The 19,616-nt window shown below is 48.8% G+C and overlaps 1 protein-coding gene across 1 annotated transcript in view; it reads left to right on the top strand.

Moving 5' to 3' along the window:
* LOC309545965 (piwi-like protein 1) overlaps positions 1 to 19,616 on the top strand; it is a gene marked incomplete at both ends in the record, with an annotated part of 237,750 nt that overhangs the window by 157,579 nt on the left and 60,555 nt on the right. Inside the window, one exon of the mRNA XM_082245422.1 lies at positions 6,396 to 6,466. Within this exon, the coding sequence (XP_082101548.1) occupies positions 6,396 to 6,466 (71 nt within the window). The remainder of the gene's footprint in view (positions 1 to 6,395; positions 6,467 to 19,616) is intronic.

The following is a 19,616-nucleotide window of genomic DNA, read 5'->3' as shown; positions in this document are numbered from 1 at the left end:
ATGTGCTGGGAAGACAATATCGGCGGTCCGCCGCCATTTTGCCGTAGACCGAATGCATGTATGTCCTCAGGTCACGCCGGCCGCCATGTTTTTGGAGTCTTATGTCTCTTCTATGGGGGCGGCCATGTTTTGTGAGCCCAGCTACCTCGTGGAGGGCTGGGAACGCCGGAAGGCGTACACAGGGGGCGGAGCCACGCCTTCTACCCGGGAAAAAGCAAACAGTCCAGTCTGTGTAAGACAGACGCTGACTGCAGTTTGTTGGAAACTGCACTGCATCGGTTGGTGAGCCTTGGGGGTCCCTCTCTCTCTCTCTCTCTCTCTCTGGGATCGAGAAGCAGGTACTCTGAGGGGCGCTATTGCGCTAGGGGGAGACACATAAAAAAAAAAAAAAAAAAAAGAGGTATTTTTTATTTATAAAAAAAAAAAAAAAGTTTTTTTTTTTTTTGTGTTTTCTGGCAAAGGTGTCCTGAATTATCATGGACCCTGCCACTCAGGTATCTCCTCCGGATCCCCTCGAGGGGTCTGCAGGATCCTCCAGCACCCCACTGACGATTAAATCGTTGTCCGCTATTATGGAAGCTTGTGTCCCGGGTGGAAGTGGCTTGTCAGGGACAGGGCGCAAGTAAGCGACCCCCGCCTAACCCCTTATTATCTGAAACCTCGGATTCAGACTCTGAGCCTATTTCTGCAGTTGCAGGTACTTCATCTGGTATTGGTGTCTCGTGTACTGTCTTTTCAGACAGTGAGGAGGATGTTTCGGCATCAGCCATAGCCAGAGAGGAAGCGTTGGTAAACGCACTCATGGTATCTGTTCAAGAGACCTTAAGATTACAGGGTATTCCGTCAGAAATAGCTAAAACTGAGATCCCTTTTGGGTCTAAAAACGCATCTAGTGGCGAAGGTTTTTTCCATTGCCCAAATGTTTTGGCAATCCAATCAAAGAAGAATGGAGTCTGCCAAAACGCATTTCTACTATTTCTAAACGCATTAACAGGCGTTATCCGTTTGAGGAAACCCTCATTAAGAAATGGACAGAACCACCTGTGGTGGATTCACCAATTGCTAGATTGAATAAAGCCACGGTTATTCCTTTAGAAGACGCTCCGTCTTTTAAAGATCCAGTGGATCGCAAGATAGAAGCTATGTCTCGCACCATGTTTGCCTTGATTGGATCAGCTTTCAGACCTATATAGCTATTGGTCTGTTTTCGCAGGCTGTAACTGAATGGACCAAGTGGTTACGCCGGGACTTAGAAGAAGTCCCTCAGGCGGTATCAGATTTGTTGGAACAAATGATACAGGGGTTACAGTTTGTGTGTGATGCGGCGTTAGACGCCACTCCATTAATGGCGCGAGCATCTGTCTCAGCAGTGGTTCTCAGGCGTACACTGTGGCTAAAAGGTTGGTTAGCCGACCAAGGTTCCAAAAAAGCATTGGCTAATATCCCCTTTTCAGGAGAGCGTCTATTTGGAGCCAACTTAGATGAGATCATTAAGGATCTCACCGGTGGAAAAAGCACCTTTTTACCACAAAATTTTTAAGGTAGAGGAACTCGTCAAAGACGAGGGCCTTCTTTTTCTGCTCACAAGAGGTTTTTTCGTCCCGCGGGTGAAAAAACTAAGTCCTCCAAAGCTCCTGCAGGAGGCGTCAGGGGTCGTTGGTCGGGCAAGCAAAAGCCCGCCCCCTCCAGACCTGAAGATAAACCGTCCAAAGCCTGAAGGTGCGCCCCCACCCATAACTGGGGTGGGGGGACGTCGTCGCCGGGTCCCGGATCCATGGCTTTCCAGAATCCCGGACAAATGGGTCTGCGAAGTCATAAGGTCAGGGTACAAGATCGAGTTTCGATCTCTCCCACCGGCGCGATTCTTCCCTTCCAATATCCGGCTATCCTCAGATCGTTTAGAAGATCTGCGGAGAGCAGTCATAGATTTACTACAACAAGGAGTGGTAGTCCACGTTCCTTGGACAGAACGGTTTCTAGGGTTTTATTCAAACCTATTTACATTAAGAGGGCAAAGTGCGTCCAATTCTGGACTTAAGGGCACTCAATTCTTTTGTCTTCATAAGAAGATTCAGAATGGAGTCCATTCGCACGGTAGCAGCCTTCCTGCATCCAGGGGATGTCCTAGCGTCCATAGACATCAAGGACGCCTATCTTCACATTCCCATTTTCGCAGGACATCAGCGTTTTCTACGCTTTTCCGTAGAGGAGAACCACTATCAGTTTGTGGCGTTACCTTTCGGTCTCGCCACGGCTCCGCGGGTCTTCACAAAGGTGTTGGCCCCAATGTTGGCACTTCTGCGCCAAAGAGGTATATCGATTCTAGGTTACCTAGACGATCTTCTGCTTCATGCAGAGTCTCCTCAGACCTTGCTACAAAACATAGAAATTACTATGGTTTCTTTACAGGAATTCGGGTGGCTGGTGAACCAGCAAAAGTCATTTCTGGTTCCCACCCAGAGGCTCGAATATCTGGGTCTAATTCTAGACACAGTCAGGACAAGAGTTTTTTCTTCCGGTAGGGAAACTCCGAAAGATTCAATCAGCAGTCCAGTTGTTACTGTCCAACAGCTGGTCTTCCCTTCGGACTTGCATGAGGGTTCTGGGGTTGATGGTGGCTTCATTCGAAGCAGTCCCATTTGCCCAGTCCCATACCCGAATTCTTCAGCAAGAGATCCCTCTCAGATGGAATCGGAATCCGGAATCCCTGGACAATCAGATCCGATTGAGCAAACAGACCAGAGAGTCTCTGGTCTGGTGGCTTCGGTCTCCGATGCTCAGCCAGGGAAAGTCATTTCTGCCAATATATTGGACGACAGTGACCACGGATGCCAGTCTATCCGGATGGGGAGGAATTCTCGGTCAGTTATCTGTCCAGGGACTTTGGTCCCCGGAAGAATCCAGGTTACCGATTAAATGTATTGTAACTGAGAGCGATCAGACTTTGTCTGATTCACTGGACCGAGCAGCTCCAGGGCAGCCCGGTTCGGATCCAGTCGGACAATGCCACGGCCGTGGCTTATGTCAATCATCAGGGGGGCACCAAGAGTGTCCGAGCGGCCAAAGAAGTGGCTTGCATTCTTCGCTGGGCGGAACGATTTGTTCCAGCAATCTCTGCGGTGTTCATTCCGGGGGTGGAGAATTGGCAGGCAGATTATCTCAGCCGTCAGACCCTGGATCAGGGGGAATGGTCCCTCCATCCAGACGTTTTCCACCAGTTGTGCCTACGATGGGGCACCCCGGATGTGGATCTGTTGGCATCTCGATTCAACAGGAAAGTTCAGAGATTCGTGGCTCGTTCCCGCGATCCTCTAGCAGAAACCGCAGACGCACTGATCGCCCCGTGGGGGCAATACCAGCTAATGTATGCCTTCCCTCCTCTTGGGTTACTGCCAAGACTTCTTCGCAGGATAGAGGAGGAAGGAATTCCAGTAATCCTGGCAGCTCCGGATTGGCCTCGTCGTGCTTGTTACGCCGACTTGGTCAGACTGATGGCGGACGTCCCGTGGAGACTTCCTCTCAGGGAGGATCTACTGTCTCAGGGACCGATCTTCCATCCTGCTTTAAGATCGCCGGTTTTTAACGGCCTCGTTATTGAGGCCCAGGTGCTGAAGGACAAGGGATTGTCAGCTTCAGTTATTCCTACTCTAGTTAAAACAAGGAAAGCGACTTCCAGAAAGATTATCATCGCATATGGAAGTCTTATATTGTGTGATGTGAATCCCTTGGGTTCCATCTACATCTTTATTCGGTAGTCCGAATATTGGCTTTCTGCAGCAGGGAGTTGAGCAGAAGCTGGCCTTGAGTGTTATCAAGGGTCTGGTTTCAGCATTTGCTATCTTCTTTCAGAAGCTTTTGTCTACTCATTCCTTGGTGCGGAATTTCATCCAGGGGGTGCGACACCTGGCTCTGCCAGTGCACGCGCCGTTACCATCCTGGGATCTTAATTTGGTGCTGTCGGTTCTTCAGACACCTCCCTTTGAAAATATCAGGGAGATTCCCTTGCCTACTTTATCCCAGAAGGTGGTCTTCTTGGTGGCTATCACTTCTGCACGCAGGGTGTCAGAACTGGCTGCATTATCCTGTTGTTCCCCAGTTCTGGTGGTTCATAGGGATAAGGTTGTTCTTCCGAATCCATCCTTCCTTCTAAGGTGGTTTAAAAGTTTCATTGATTAAGGACAGTGTACTGTCCTTCCTATGTCCTTAGCCCAATCATCCTCGAGAATTGCATGGCATTCCTTGGATGTAGTTCGGGCGATCAGGATATACTTGAATACTACGGATTCAATTTGTAAGACGGATTCACTGTTTGTGATCACGGATGGCCCTAAGAAAGGGTTGCCTGTTCTGCTGCGACCATCTTTAGATGGATCAGACAGACGGTGGTATAGGCTTATTTTATCTAAGGGTCGGGATCCCCCGTTCCCTGTTAAGGCACATTCTACTCGGGCGCTTAGAGTTTCCTGGACCTTCCGCCATCAGGCGTCAGTGGTTCAGGTTTTCAAGGCGACTGTTTAGTAGTCGGTTCATACCTTTACAATATTGTATAAGGTTTATGTGATGGCATCGTCAGATGCCTCTTCTGGCTGCAAGGTTCCTGCAGGCCACTGTTTGAGGAGACTGTTGGTCTACCTCGAGGGTAGGTCTCATCTGTTTACTCGATGAGTCCTTTGATACTTCTGGTTGGCTCCGGTTGGGCCTTCTAGATTGGATTTGATTCTGTCAATCCCACCCCTCATTTTGTGGCACTGCTTCTGGATGTCCCAGCTCTTGAGAATCAAGAAAACTACGTCTGTCAATGAGCGATAGAGAAAAATGGATTTTTGTAAGAACTTACCGTAAAATCCTTTTCTCTTAAGCTCATTGACAGACGTAGTACCCGCCCCTCTATCATTGAGTTGGGTTGGGTTAAATTCTCTGTACTGCTTTAAACAGAACTGATTCCCTGTAGCAGAGAGAGGGAGGATATACCCTCAGGGACTGCCCCTAGGGTGGAGCCAGAACGTTTTGTCATTCTGCCTAGTCCTACTCCTGCGGAGACAACATAACCCAGCTCTTGAGAATCAAGAAGACTACGTCTGTCAATGAGCTTAAGAGAAAAGGATTTTACGGTAAGTTCTTACAAAAATCCATTTTTTCTATTTTCGGCCGAATAATGTTCGGCCGCCGAACATTCGGTGCATCCCTAATTGAGGCCCTGGACTTCGGTACTTTCTTTCACCTTAACCAGGTCATTGTTCTATTCCTCCATTTGGCTCCAGTTCACATAATGGTATTTTTTTTTCTTTATTGTCTGGTGTGGGCTGTGATGATAAATCTCTGACACTGCTTTTTCAGGAAGAATGTTTTCTCATTTTTCAGGATCTTGTACTAATTGAGGGCACTTTAGCTTATCAGGCCACCATCTCTGGTGTCTAAGGCAAACCATCATTCGACTTCTAGGCTTTAGTGTCAGGTTACACCCTTTCCTGTTAAGTCCCACTAGATTTGATCTGTAAGTGCTTCTTGTTATTTGCGGCATCATGCAACTTTACCCAGTTTGCAAGGCAACCATCTGATGTCATTTTTATTTATTTTTTGGTTCTACCAGGTAAATATTCAGACCATTTTATTTCATGCCAGCTTTGGACATTGGATCTTTTAGACCAGTCCCTAGCTGTGTGTGTTTTTTTACTCTTCCTTGCACCGAACAGCCTTTGTTGTGGAGTACACAAATTAGAGGGGTTAGTAGCTTTGTCAGATTTTGTAATAATTTAGTCCTCAATAAGGTGATTTCCTTTCACTTCCTGTCTAGTCAACAGGCCCATGAGTAATCGGAATATAACCAGCAGTACAAAAAAGATTTCGCCCAAAAATGTAAAAAAATATATAAATAAACCTCTAAAATGCACCAAAACTTTATCACTGTAAGAATACCATCTTCTATCCCTTAACCACCCTCTTTACAGCTGCAGATGCCATGCCTGCCAAAGGTCTATCTCCACACCAAAATACTCCCATCAATCAGCATATACTACCACATCGGTATTTACCAAAGCTTTAGTGTTCTGAACAGCCCATACTCCCCATCAAACTCTGCTCCTTGGCTGATACATTTCGTCCAACTTTGACTTGAGTGTAGAGGACCATAACCCCTCCCAACTGTATGCAAAATTTTATTAAAAATTTGACCCTTCCAAAATACATTAAATCTTCATCACAGAATCTCCCTCCTTTACCCTCCTGCTACGCAGCAACATTTGCTACAAATACAGGTGAATGTTAAGCCTACTACTTCATATACATAATGATAAATGTGAACAGTATGTATCTTGCCTGTAGCATCCACTATTTTTAAAAAGTTAGCTTTCCATTTTATTGCATTAATACAATTGTGATGCTGTGTTCCATTCTAGTTGGTTTTCTCGATGTGTGGTCCAGGATAAAAAGCAGGAGATTGTTGATGGTCTTAAGATCTGCATGCAAGGTAAGATATTCGGGTAGATTGACTGAAAACTAAAACCAAGAGGTTGGAAATCCCCAACGCTCATGCCAAGGCAGGCACACAATGTATTTTTCAGTGGCATGCTGTTGTGTCTTCTTCACTGAGGACACTTCTATTCCATGGGGCTTATTTTTTATCTAAAAATGCAGGAATTGGGGCTGATGTGATGCCTGAAGTTATAAATTTCCGGTCTAAATATAAACCTGTTTTTTGTGTGTGTATCAGGTAATATAATTAGGAGTTAAACTTGCCAATAGAAGTACTATTATATGTGAAAACGTTAGTATGGTGTGTGTGTGCGCGCGCGTGCACCACATCCCAAAGCTGCTCTATTGGTTTGAGATCTGGTGACTGTGGAGGCCATTGGAGTACAGTGAACACATTGTCATGTTCAAGAAACCAGTTTGAGATTATTTGAGCTTTGTGACATGGTGCATTATCCTGCTGGGAGTAGCCATCAGAAGATGGATTCAATGTAGTCATTAAGGGATGGACATAGTACGCAACAATGCTCAGGTAGGCCGTGGCATTTACATGATGCTGAACTGGCGCTAAGGGGCCCAAAGTGTGCCAAGAAAATATTCCCAACACCATTACGCCACCATCAGCCTGAACTGTTGATACAAGGCAGGCTGGATCCATTCTTTCATGTTGTTTATGCCAAATTCTGACCCTACCATCTAAATGTCGCAGCTGAAATCGAGAAAACAAGTTGGTATGGTGTTTTTGGGGTAAAAGTGCAGTGCCATTTGACCTCCCAAACATGGTGTGTATTATGGCATCCAAAGAGTTCAATTTTGGTCTCATCTGACCAGACTATATTCTCCCCAGTATTCCACAGGCTTGTCTAAATGTCTTGCAGCAAACTTTAAGCAAGTGTCAACATGCTTTTTTCTTCAGCAATGGAGTCTTGCATGGTGAGCGTTCATACAGGCCATGGCAGTTGAATGCATTACTTTGTTTTCTTTGAAACAATTCCAACAATACCTGCTAATTCCAGGTCATTCTGAAGCTCTCCACAAGCTCTTAGACAACTCTTCTGATAATTCTTTTTACTTTTCTGTTAGAAATCTTGCGAGGGGCATCTTGTCCTGGCCAGTTTATTGTAAAATAATGTTCTTTCCACTTCCAGGATATAACCCCAACAGTGCTTACTGAACGTTCAGAAGTTTAGAAATCCTTCTGTAACCAATGCCATGAGTATGTTTTGCAACAATAAGATTGTGAAGCTCTGGAGACCCGGTCCACACTAGCGCGACTTGTCAGCCTGGCAAGTAGCGCTCCCTCGCAGTCCATTGACTGCTACAGGACCCGTTCTAATAGGAGCGACACAAGTCGCTCCGACTTAGGAAAAGGGTCCTGTACTACTTTGGGGCGACCTTGGAGCGACTTGCATAGACTTCCATTATGTGAAGTCCATGCAAGTCGCTCCGAAGTCGTGGTGCATGGGAATGCACAAGTCTCCCCCGAAGTAGTACAGAGTCGTGTCGCCCCAGTGTGAACAGACTCTGAGAGAGTTCATTGCTTTTACCCATCAGGAGATGTATCTTGTGAGACACCTTGGTAATGAGACACCTTTTTATAGGCCCTTAGTTGACTGAACCAGCTGATGTTACTTTGCACTGACAAGGGGTGGGATTGCTTTCTAATTACTGATAGATTTCAGCCGGTGTCTTGGCTTTCCATGCCTTTTTTGCACCTCAATTTCTTCATGAGTTCAATACTTTTTCCCTGTGTCATTCCATTTTATTACACATATTTTATTTATTTGTATGTGTGGGTTGCATGGGTTTTTACTGACGTGAAAATTTCACGTCAATAGCACCTCCTGGAAATATATTTACCTAGTAAAATGGTGACGTGTTCAGTACCTATTTTACCCGCTGTGTGTATGTATGTGTGTGTATATTGTTGTTTAGTTTTGTCCGACTGTTTGGGAATTCATGGACTGTAGCACGCTAGGCTTTTCTGTCCTCCACTGCCTCCTGGAGCTTGCTCAACTTCATGTTCATTGTTTTGATGACGCTATCTCTCCATATTGTTTTCTGTCGTCCACTTCTCCTTTTTCCTTCCATATTTCCCAGTCTCAGGGTCTTTTCCAACGAGTCCTTTCCTCACATTGGGTGGCCAAATATTCAAGTTTCATCTTCAGGATCTGTCCTTCCAATGAATATTCAGGGTTGATTTCCATCAGGGTTGACTGGTTTGATCTTCTTGCCATCCAAAGGACTTTCAAGAGTCTTCTCCAACACCATAGTTAAAAAGCATCAATTCTTTAACGTTCAGCCTTCTTTATCGTCCAACTTTCACAGCCATAGGTTACTAATTATAATACCATTGCATTGATAATACAGCACTTTGTCGGTAGGGTGATGTCTCTGCTTCTTAAGTTTGCCATTGCTTCCCTCTCAAGAAGCAAGCGTCTCTTAATTTCATGGCTACAGCCTGCGTTAAATTGGTTTGCATGGCTGTCATCCCAGAAGGAAGCCTATTCTAAAGATGATGCACACAAAATAAGAAAAAAAAAGACCAGCACACCAGTTAAGAGTAATCCAAAAACTTTGGTTTACCAACTTCATGTCAAATGGGACAGAGAATCCACTAACATTTCAGAGACCTATAGGTCCAATTTATTAAGAGAATTTTCCCTTATCGTCTTTCAGGACAGGCACCTTTTGAGAGAACCTGGCTCCCCCCATCTCAAGAAACACTGCCCCAATCATCTAGATTAAGCCCTCCTACCAGCTGGCTGCCTCAGTTCTGTTTTTTTCTCCAGCGGGGAGACACCATCCAAGGAACCTTAGCTGAAACTGTCTCGTGGCTGGTGCTATACAGAGGGAGTCAGGCTCTATCAAAGGCGGCTGAAAGACGGACTGCAGGCGGAGAGAATCCCACCTGCCTGTTGGCCACAAAAGTCATCACCCCAGCCCGCTCAGGGGAGCTTCCAGGCTGGGGAGCCTGCTCTCAACGCTCGGACAGAGCGTTCGGTGGAGGTGCCAGCTGCCTCCTGCTCTGCGGCTGACTTTGAGCAGCTGGTCAGATGATGGGGAAAGTCACTTCTGGTAGAGGCGGGCCCTTCTGCTGTAACCCGCGGCTTCCGGTTTCGGGTCACGTAAAGAGAGCTGGCCGATGAAAATTTGCTGGTGCTGAGTCTGATGCTAGGGGACAGGGAGATGTCAGAGGCACAGGCCTCAGGGACTGCTCCTGGGGAAGCCAGCACCACCAGCCATCATAAGGGAAGGAACCCTGGGGTATTGTTTCCTTATCCCTCCCACTAGCTCCATGTTGCATTTGTTTCCCCTTATGCCTCTTAAGGGAAGTAAGGGAGGTTTGTGGGGTACACTTTGGGATCTTGGTGGTCATTCCTAGTAACACTTTTGGGGGCAGGCTGTGGGCCCTAGATTTTAGTGAAGTATGTTATTGTCTTTTCTATTTTTCAGAGTAAGGCCCCAGAAAAATCCAAGTCCCCTCCATAATCTTAAGAAAAGATGTCATCATGCAAGGCCGCTATGGGGGAATCTTGGACCAAGGCGCTATGCAAGGATTGTTTGGATAGCTTGGTTAGGGAACAGACTGAAGTACAGAACTCGGAGCTAGCTACATCAGGAGCTTGCTAGCACCTTTCAGTCCTTTTAAGGACTTATTTGCAAATTTTCAGTTTTCTCAGTCGCGCCCCCCCCCCCCCCCCCACCACTGTATCAATGTACTTGGGTTTAGGCAAACAAAAGAAGAAAGTCTTCCAGGTGCATGCGGTACTAATGGATGCCGTTAAGGAAGAATGGCGAGATCCAGAGAAAAAAAAAACTTTTCTTTTTCTAGAGCCCTGAAAAGGAGGTTCCCTTTTTCCGCAGAGGACGCGTCGGTTTGGAATAAATACCCCAAACTAGACGTAGCTTTTTCGTAGGTCTTTGGAAATAAAGACCTAGCCTTTGAGGATATGGGTTCTCTTCCTTATTCCATGGATAGGAGGGTGGATTCTCTCCTCAAAAAGATGTGGGACTCCTCCTTGGGAAACCTTAAACCTGCTATGGCCATTACGGTGGTAGCCCGTAATCTGGAATGTTGGTTGACACAGATTAAGGCGCACGTTGAGACTGGCACTTTGAAGGAGACAATCTTGTCTTCCTTCCCCATGCTCCTTGGCGGCGTGGTGTATATTGCGGATGCTTCGGCGGAATCGGTACACGTGTCAGCTAGGTCTTCAGCTTTAGCCAATTTGGCAAGGAGAGCATTTTGGATCGAAACTTTGCAGGGAGACAGTGGATGCAAAGCCAAGCTATGCGGGATTCCTTTTACGGGGGAACCATCTGTTCGGTCCAGGTTTGGAGACAATTTGAGTACTTGCAGCACTACTCTTCTATTACATAGTCTTATTCTTAGGTGGCACATCAGTTCACTATGAGCATGGACTTTCTGCTGTCCTTTCTTTTTGGCTTTCTGGGACCCAACTAGTAGCCTTTCACCCCATACCTCTTGGCATTATATGTATATGGACATACAAACATGAACACACCTTTCCACTATTTTGTTTTTAAACCTCAGAATTCTTATTGCCATGCCCATTCTACTACCTCATTTATCACAATGGAGATTGTACTACTCTGTGGTTCCTGTACATGCTTGTGTCCTTGATATCACTCCCTCAGTGCCCATTGTGGATGTTTTCTGACAACCCTTGGCCCTCAGCACCCATTTACCATTCCAAGTTGGCCTTATAAGGTACATTTTTCGAGGGGATTACACACATATTTGGTGGGGATTTTCTTCCCTTCCTGTCCCCACTTTTTGCATATATATTAAGTTACATATACATTTTCTCTTGCGTCCTCTGACAGACGCAGCCTCTTCCAAGTTTCATCACTATTGGGTAATGGCGCCCTCTGCAGGAGCAGGCTAGGTAGTGAAACTTCATTAAAAAGCTTTAACTAGACACCTTTAGGGGCTGTCCCTCTAGACATTACCTTCACACTTAGAGCTTTCTAATCTTTTTCTTGCTGCCTAGCTCAGGAGTAGGACCTAGGACACCCTGCTGGGACTCCGGTCTCAGTTTTTTATTTTTTCTTTGAAAAAGGTTTTGTTTTATTTTCTCACTCACGAACGCTAGCTAGTCAGGGGGATCCTCCTGGAGAACTACAAGCGACAGCTGGTCTGGGCTTCGCACTGGATAATCTAGATTGTAGATTACTGGATAGATTCACTGCATTGTAGATGCACTGGATAATCTAGACCTTATGGTACCCCAGCCTGGCCTACAAGCATGCGTGGGTTGTGGTCCGCCCAGGCCTCGCCACGACTGTACCCCAACGGATGGGGACGAGCCTGCGTGGATTTTTTCTTCGCCGGGACGCATAGACCCTGGAACGCCCTGTGTTGCAGCGTCCCCTCTTGGCTGACAGCACCCCCACTCAGGGTGGGAGACGAGCTGTATCGGAGCGGTGCCCGCGGTCCATGGTATGGTGAATGATGCTACACCCCGTGTCCCTGGGACAGCCTTCTGGGGGGGTGATGTGGGCCCACTCCTGGGGATTTCAGAGCTGCGGTTTCTGTGAGGTGCTTGGGCGCAACTTGGTGGCTGAGTCGGTTCCCCCGAATCTCATTGAGCTCACAGACCAAATGGCCCAGGCCAGGGGCGCTGGAAAAAGGTAAATCCTTCAAGGCCTCCGGCGGTTACAAGAAGCCCTGGTCTGCTAAGCCTAAGGCCGGTCAGTCCGGTGCTGCGGCCCAGTCTTCCGAAATGAAGGGACGCTCTCACCTGTTTCAGGGGTGGGGGCGGGGGAATCTGCATTGATTTCAGGAACCCTGGACGTCCCTGATTCAGGAAAAATGGGTTCACGAACCGATTCGTTCAGGGTACAAAATCGAATTTCGATCTTGCCCCGTAGACAGGTTCTTTCCATTGAATTTCCGTCGTTCTCCCGATCGCCTGACGGCTCTCAAGGGGGCAGTGCAAGATCTTCTTGCTCATAGCGTTATTGTCCCGGTTCCACAGTGGGAGAGATTTCGTGGGATTTATTCAAACCTGTTCACAGTGCCCAGGAAGGAGGACAAGGTTCGTCTGATTCTGGACCTCAAGTCACTGAACCGCGTTGTGCAGGTGCAGAAGTTCCGGAGGTAATCCATCTGGTCGGTGGTAGCGTCTTTAAGTCAAGGGGATTTTCTGGCCTCCATCGATTATTAAATGATGCGTATCTGCACATCCCTATCTTCGAAGGTCATCAGCGGTATCTCCTGTTCGCAGTGGCAGAGGAGCACTTTCAATTTGTGGCATTACCCTTTGGTCTAGCTTTGGCTCCCAGGGTCTTCACCAAGGATTTGGCCCCGGTGCTGGTTCTGCTGCGCAAGAAGGGGATTGCGGTCCTCAGTTATTTGGACGATCTCTTCGGTCGGGTGGACCATCAACTTCCAGACGTCTGCAGTATCTGGGAATGGTCCTGGAACAAAGGTTTTTCTCCAGGAGGAAAAACTTCAGACTGCAGGGCGAGATCAGGTCCCTCAGGGACAACGATCTCTCCTCCGTGCGGACCTGCACGAGGTCCCTGGGGCCAATAGTTTCAGCTTTCAAGGCGATCCTGTTTGCCCAGTTTCACATAAGGACTCTGCAAGCAGAGATTCTTGCCAAATGGAAGAGGAATCCCCTGTCCTTGGACAGGATGTTGTGTTTGAGACGTCTCATGAGGACAAAGCTTTCATGGTGGCTACTGTCACCCACCATGAACCATGAACCAGGGCAAGTCCTTTCTGCCTCTGTTGTGGACGGTGATCACCACGGATGCCAGCGTGACGGGCTGGGGTGGAGTAATGGACACTGTGCCCAGGGGACATGGTCGCCAGAGGACTTCTCCTTGCAGATAAATGTTCCGGAGCTCAGGGCCATAAAACTTTGCCTGCTCCATTGGACGACTCGGCTGCACGGTCGCCTGGTTGGAGTTCAAACCGACAATGCCACGGCTGTGGCTTGCATCAATCACTAAGGGGGCACCAGGAGTGCCCGGGCGGCCAAGGAAGTGGCCGAGACTCTGTCTTGGGCCGAGGCGCACGTTCCAGCTATCTCTGCTGTTCACATTCCTGGAGTAGAGAACTGGCAGGTGGACTGAGTCGTCAGTCCTTGGATCAGGGGAAATGGTCCCTGCATCCGGAGGTGTTTCGGCTCCTGTGTGCCCAGTGGGGGACACCGGACGTGGATCAGTTTGTGTCTGGTCTCAAACAAGGTGGAAAGGTTTGTGGCCAAAGCTCGAGATCCTCTGGCAGACGCCACAGAAGCGTTGGTGGTGCATTGTCATCAGTAACAGCTGATTTATGCCTTTCCCCTGATTCAGCTGTTGTCCAGGTTCCTCTGCAGGTTAGCGTTGGAACAGGTACAAGTGATTCTGGCTGCCCCAGACTGGCCCCGCGGGTCTTGGTACGCAAACCTTGTCAAGATGGTTGTCAAGCCTCCCTGGCGGCTACCAAAGGTCTCTCTGATGTTGTTCCTTCCTTGCTGAGAGCTTGGAAGATTACCTCCCAGGAAGATTTATCATCGTACCTGGAAGACGTACATCGCCTGGTGTGAGTCGCAAGGGTTGCATCCTCGCTCCTTCTCGGTAGCGAGGGTCCTAGCTTTCTTGCAGAAAGGTGTGGAACAGCGTTTGGCATTGGGCACAAATAAAGGTCAGGTGTCGGCCGTGGCCATCTTCTTCCAGTGTACCTTGGGGACTAATTCCCTGATTCGCACCTTATTCAAGGGGTGCGTCATCTGGCTCCTCCACGGAGGGCTCCTTTGCCTCTGTGGGATTTGAATATGGTTTTGTCCGTTTTTGCAACGACCCCTCCTTTGAAAACATCAGAGAAATACCTCTGCCTGCCTGTGTTGTCCCAGAAAGTTGCTTTTCTGGTGGCTATCACTTCTGCTCGCAGAGTGTCTTAATTGGCGGCTCTGTCCTGCCGTTCGCCTTACCTGGTCGTTCATAGGGAAAAGGATGTTCTCCGACCCAACCAGCCTTTTCTCTTACGTCCTCTGACAGTCGCCGCCCACTCATACAGTCTTCACCTATGGGCATTGACCTCTTATCCATAGGAGCAAGCTAGGAATAAGACTTGTTAAAAACAAAGTAATTTACATAGACACACCTATGGGGGCTGTCCCACTGGTCCAATACCCCCCTGCTATCAGCCATCCCAACTCAGTTTGTCTTCTGCCTAGTTAGGAGTGAGATAGGCTCTCCCTGTGCTGGGGCTACAGTCTCAGCCTTCTATTTTTTTATGATTTTTATTTCTGCAAATGCGTTTTTTCTTTGCATTACTAGCTGTTTATTTCTCAGCGTTTAGTTAGTCACTTCTTCAAGATGATGACGGCGTTGCGGAGCTGGGAGTCGCACTGGTCGTACTGGTATCCCAAGACAGAGGGCCTTATGGAATCCCAGCCCGCCATCGAGCGTTTAGCAGGCTATGCGTTCGCCCTAGCCTCGCAAACGACCCATCCCTGTCCTCAGGGAAGCAAGCCTGCGAGGTGGCCACCTCGCCTGGACGTCTCACCCACGGTTCTGTGCGTTGCTAGCGTCCTGCGTTTTTGGCTGACGGCACCCCCGCCATCTGGGGTGGGAGGTTTCCCGTGGATGAGGCACCCACGCCATCGGGTACGGTAAGTACATTCTGTGTGGGGCCTCTGTCTGGGGCTGGCAGTCCCGTGTGTCTGCGGTATCCCCTAATGTCTGTGCGTTTTTGGGGCTCCCTTTTTCGCCACCTGCGGGGGCTCTAACTCAGCTAGTTTGCTGTGTTGGTTTGTTTGTGGGGGTCCCTCTCCTATGTGATACTTTTGGTGTGTGTGGAGGTGCAGACACGTGCGGCGACCGCTGTGGGGTTAAAAACTGCCGGTCCGCCATTTTAGGTGTGGGCAGCATGCTGGCTTCACTGTGGGCGCTTCTGCAGCGATGTGTGTAGTGTATTTTGGCGCCATCTTGTGTGTGGCAATGTGTTCTGCTGAGCACATGTCGGCGGCCATTTTCCCGGAGCCTCCCATTACTTTCTATGGGCAACCATGTTTCCTTAGTCTGAAGTCCTAGTTCAGCCTCCTGCGGTGTCATCACCTTTTTCTGTACAGAGGAGATCGGCAGGCGTGAGGTAACAGTTGAGGGGGGTCTGTCTTTGCTGTTTTTTGTGGGAATACCTCTGGCTATCAGCTTATTCCTGTTTGGGGGTCTGCTTGCAGAATCCTTCATAACGGTGTACTGTGGGGGATCGCGGTGCGCTTTTTAAAGGGCCGGTACCTTGAAGAAAAAAAAAAAAGTTTTTTATCATGGAATCCCAGGACAGCAAATTTCCCCCAGCTTTGGTGGATGATTCAGGTTCCTCTGAATCTTCTGCTCTGACTGCCGCACTTGCGACTTTAGCGTCCAAAATGGATCTTAGGCCTAGGCTTTCTTTCTTCTGCTTTCTGAATCTGACATGGTTGCTGTAGATATTGTCCCCCTTGAAGGGTCTCGCTCTTCTCAGTCTGAGGGGGAGGCGGAGGTTGCGGGGGTGGATGATTTCCCCCCCCCCCCCCTGGGACGGCCGAGGACCGCGCAACTATGGATGCGCTGATCATTGCCGTTGAGGAAACACTACATTTAGAGGATGAGCCCAATCCTCCGGGAAAACGGTCCTCTTTTGGTACCCACATATCCCGTATGGTAGCGCAGGTATTCCCTTGCCCCGCTGAGTTCCACGAAACTGTGAATGAACAATGGCGCAACATGAAGCGCACTTTTGTGGTGCCAAAGAAGTTTCAACTCCTACCCCCTTGTGTCTCCTACGGATTCACGCTGGTTTGTGGATCACACTGTGGCCAGATTGAACAAGGCCACTCTGGTACCCACCGAGTTTTCTCTGGTGTTTAGGGATCCTACGGATAGGAGGCTGGAATCTCTTGCCCGACATTCCTACATGGTGGCGGGTTCCATGCTGAAACCTATTTTTTTGAAACCCGTCGACTGATCTGGCTGAAGAGCTGGTCGGCTGACCAGACATCACGGAAAACAGTTGCTGATTTTCCCTAGGCTGGTTCTTGCCTTTTTGGCGAGGCGTTGGATAGATTGGTAAAAGGTGTCACGGGGGGCAAGAGCACCAAGGCTGCCCCAGAACCCGAAGAACAAGTCCTTTCGTGGCAAGCGGGGTTCCGCCCCCTCGACCCAATCAGGGGTCCTTTCGTGCCTTTCGGAATCAAACCAAGGGCAAGCCCTTTAAGGGCCAAGGTAGCCAGAAGAAGCCCTGGGCAGGCAAGCAGAAGTCCGGCACTGCCAGTGCGGCGGGTCAATCCGCCTCTGCCTGACGCGGTGCCCTCTCCCCTTTCTGGAGTGGGGCGACGTTTGCGCGGTTTCCTCCAACCTTGGCTGCTCTGAATTCCGGACAGATGGGTTCAGGAAATCTTTCGATCGGGGTACAAGATCGAATTCCTTAGACGGCGGACAGATTCTTTCCCTCAAATCTTCATTTCACCCCAGGGCGTCTGCAGGACCTGTGTCAAGCAGTGCAGGACCTCCTTGCCCGGTGCCTCGTTGGGACAGGTTTCGGGGGTTTTATTCCAATCTGTTCACTGTGCCCAGAAAGGAGGGCAAGGTGCGTCCTATTCTGGACTTGAAAGCGCTGAACTGCTTTGTGCGTGTTCGAAAGTTCCGTATGGAATCCCTCCACTCTGTTGTAGCCTCCCTGAGTCCAGGGGAATTCCTGGCCTCTATAGACCTGAAGGATGCGTACCTACACATCCCCATATTCGAGGGTCACCAGAGGTACCTTCGGTTCGCAATAGCGGAGGACCACTATCAGTTTGTGGCTTTACCTTTCGTCTCGCTTCGGCTCCAAGGGTCTTTACCAAAGTGTTGGCGCCTGTTCTGGGCCTGCTAAGGGCTCAGGGCATTGCGGTCTTGGGATATCTGGACAATCTCCTCTTAAGATCGAGTGCCAGCCAGGACCTAGAGCGCGTTCTGTCTACGGTACAGACGCTCCAGGAGTTCGGATGGACCATCAACGTACAGAAGTCGACCTTGTGTCCTTCGGTTCCTCTTCCCTATCTGGGAATGGTTCTGGAATCTGCTCAAGCAATGGTGTTCTTGCCAGAGGACAAGCTCCGGACCTTACAGGAGGAGATCAGGTCCCTCAGGGACAAGCCATCCTCATCACTCAGGACCTGCATGCGGTCCCTAGGGTTGATGTATCGGCCTTCGAGGCGATACCCTTTGCTCAATTTCACACATGGTTTCTTCAAGTGGAGATCCTGGCCAGGTGGGACAGACTACCTCAGTCCTTGGATTCGAGTGTCTCATTGAGTCGCCGGACCAGAATGGATCTTCTGTGGTGGCTTCAGTCCCCGGCTGTGTCAGAAGGAAAATCCTTCCGTCCGTTGCTGTGGACGGTGATTACCACGGATGCCAGCCTGTCGGGCTGGGGTGGAGTTCTTTGCAACCTTTCTGCCCAGGGCACTTGGTCGGGGGAGGAATCCTTCCTTCCGATCAACATATTGGAATTGAGAGCGATCAAACTCTCTCTTCCAGTGGTCGGATCGACTTCGGGGCCGTCCTGTTCGGGTACAGACGGACAATGCTACCCCGCGGTGCCTTACGTCAACCACCAAGGGGGCACCAGAAGTACCCGGGCAGCACGGGAGGTGACCGACATTCTGTCTTGGGCCGAGACTCCTGTCCCGGCAATTTCAGCAGTTCATATTCCGGGTGTGGAGAATTGGCAGGCCGAATATCTGAGCTGCCAGACCCTGGACCAGGGGGAATGGTCCCTACACCCGGAGGTCTTCCGATTGCTGTGTGCGAAGTGGGATCCCCGGACGTGATCTATTCGCATCTCGGCTAAATCACAAGGTGGAAAGATTTGTGGCAAGAACGCGCGGTCCGTGGGCGGACGCCCCGGATGCGTTGGTGGCCCCTTGGCATCAGTATTGTCTGATGTATGCCTTTCCTCCGATTCAGTTGTTGTCCAGGTTCCTTCGCAGGTTAGCCTCGGAACCGAACTTGGTGATTCTAGTGGTGCCGGACTGGCCACGTTGATCCTGGTAAGCCGACGTTGTTCACCTGGCGGTCGAGCCTCCTTGGCGGCTGCCAATGCGGAAAGATCTACTGTCTCAGGGACCGATCTTCCATCCTGCTTTACAGTCGCTGGCTTTAACGGCCTGGCTGTTGAAAGCCAGGTCCTAAGAGACAGGGGTCTCTCCACAGAGGTCATTCCTACTCTTATCAAGGCTAGGAAAGCCTCATCTGGTAAAATCTATTACCGTACCTGGAAAGCTTATTTCGCCTGGTGTGAGTCTAGGGGGTTCTCCCCTCGCCCATACTCGTGACGAGAGTGTTGGCTTTCCTTCAGACTGGTGTGGACCAGCGCTTGGCGCTGGCCACGATTAAGGTCCAGGTTTCTGCACTGGCTGTTCTTTTTCAATGCCCTGTGGCGTCTTATTCCTTAATTCGCACCTTTTATTCAGGGTGTGCGACATTTGGCTCCTCCCCGGAGGGAGCCTTTGCCTCCCATGGGACTTGAACTTGGTTCTGTCCGTATTACAGCGTTCTCCCTTTGAAAACATCCGGGAGATATCGTTACCTCTGCTGTCTAAAAAGGTTGCCTTTCTAGTAGAGCTGCACGATTCTGGCCAAAATGAGAATCACGATTTTTTAGCTTGGAATAAAGATCACGATTCTCTCACGATTCTCTGTGTAACAAAAAAAAATTGGGATAACTTTACTGTTACATTTTTTTTTTATTCATTAAAGTTTAATTGCGTTTGAAAGACTGCTGCGCAAATACAGTGTGACATAAAATATTACAACAATCGCCATTTTATTCTGTAGGGTCTCTGCTAAAAAAAATATAAAATGTTTGGGGGTTCTAAGTACTTTTCTAGCAAAAAAAACTGATTTTAACTTGCAAGCAACAAGTGTCAGAGAAAGGTCTAGTCTTTAAGAGGTTAAACTTCCTTTCTCCCTGGCAGAGGGAAGGAAAAGGTACAATGTAATCATTTTGTTTATAGTTACTGGGAGACTTGTTTGCAATGTAATCATTTTGTTTATAGTTACTGGGAGTTTTCCACAGCTGTTTTCTCTGCTCCCTCAGCTATGCAAAGAATCGAGAATATGTCAGGTTTAGATCGTCAGGGGGGGGTGAATCGAGATCGCGATTT

The sequence above is a fragment of the Pelophylax lessonae genome (assembly GCF_965119305.1).
Source record: "Pelophylax lessonae genome assembly, chromosome: 2".
Taxonomy (NCBI): Eukaryota; Metazoa; Chordata; class Amphibia; order Anura; family Ranidae; genus Pelophylax; species Pelophylax lessonae.
Note: the sequence above shows the minus strand (reverse complement) of the source record. Positions and strands in the feature narration are given on the sequence as shown.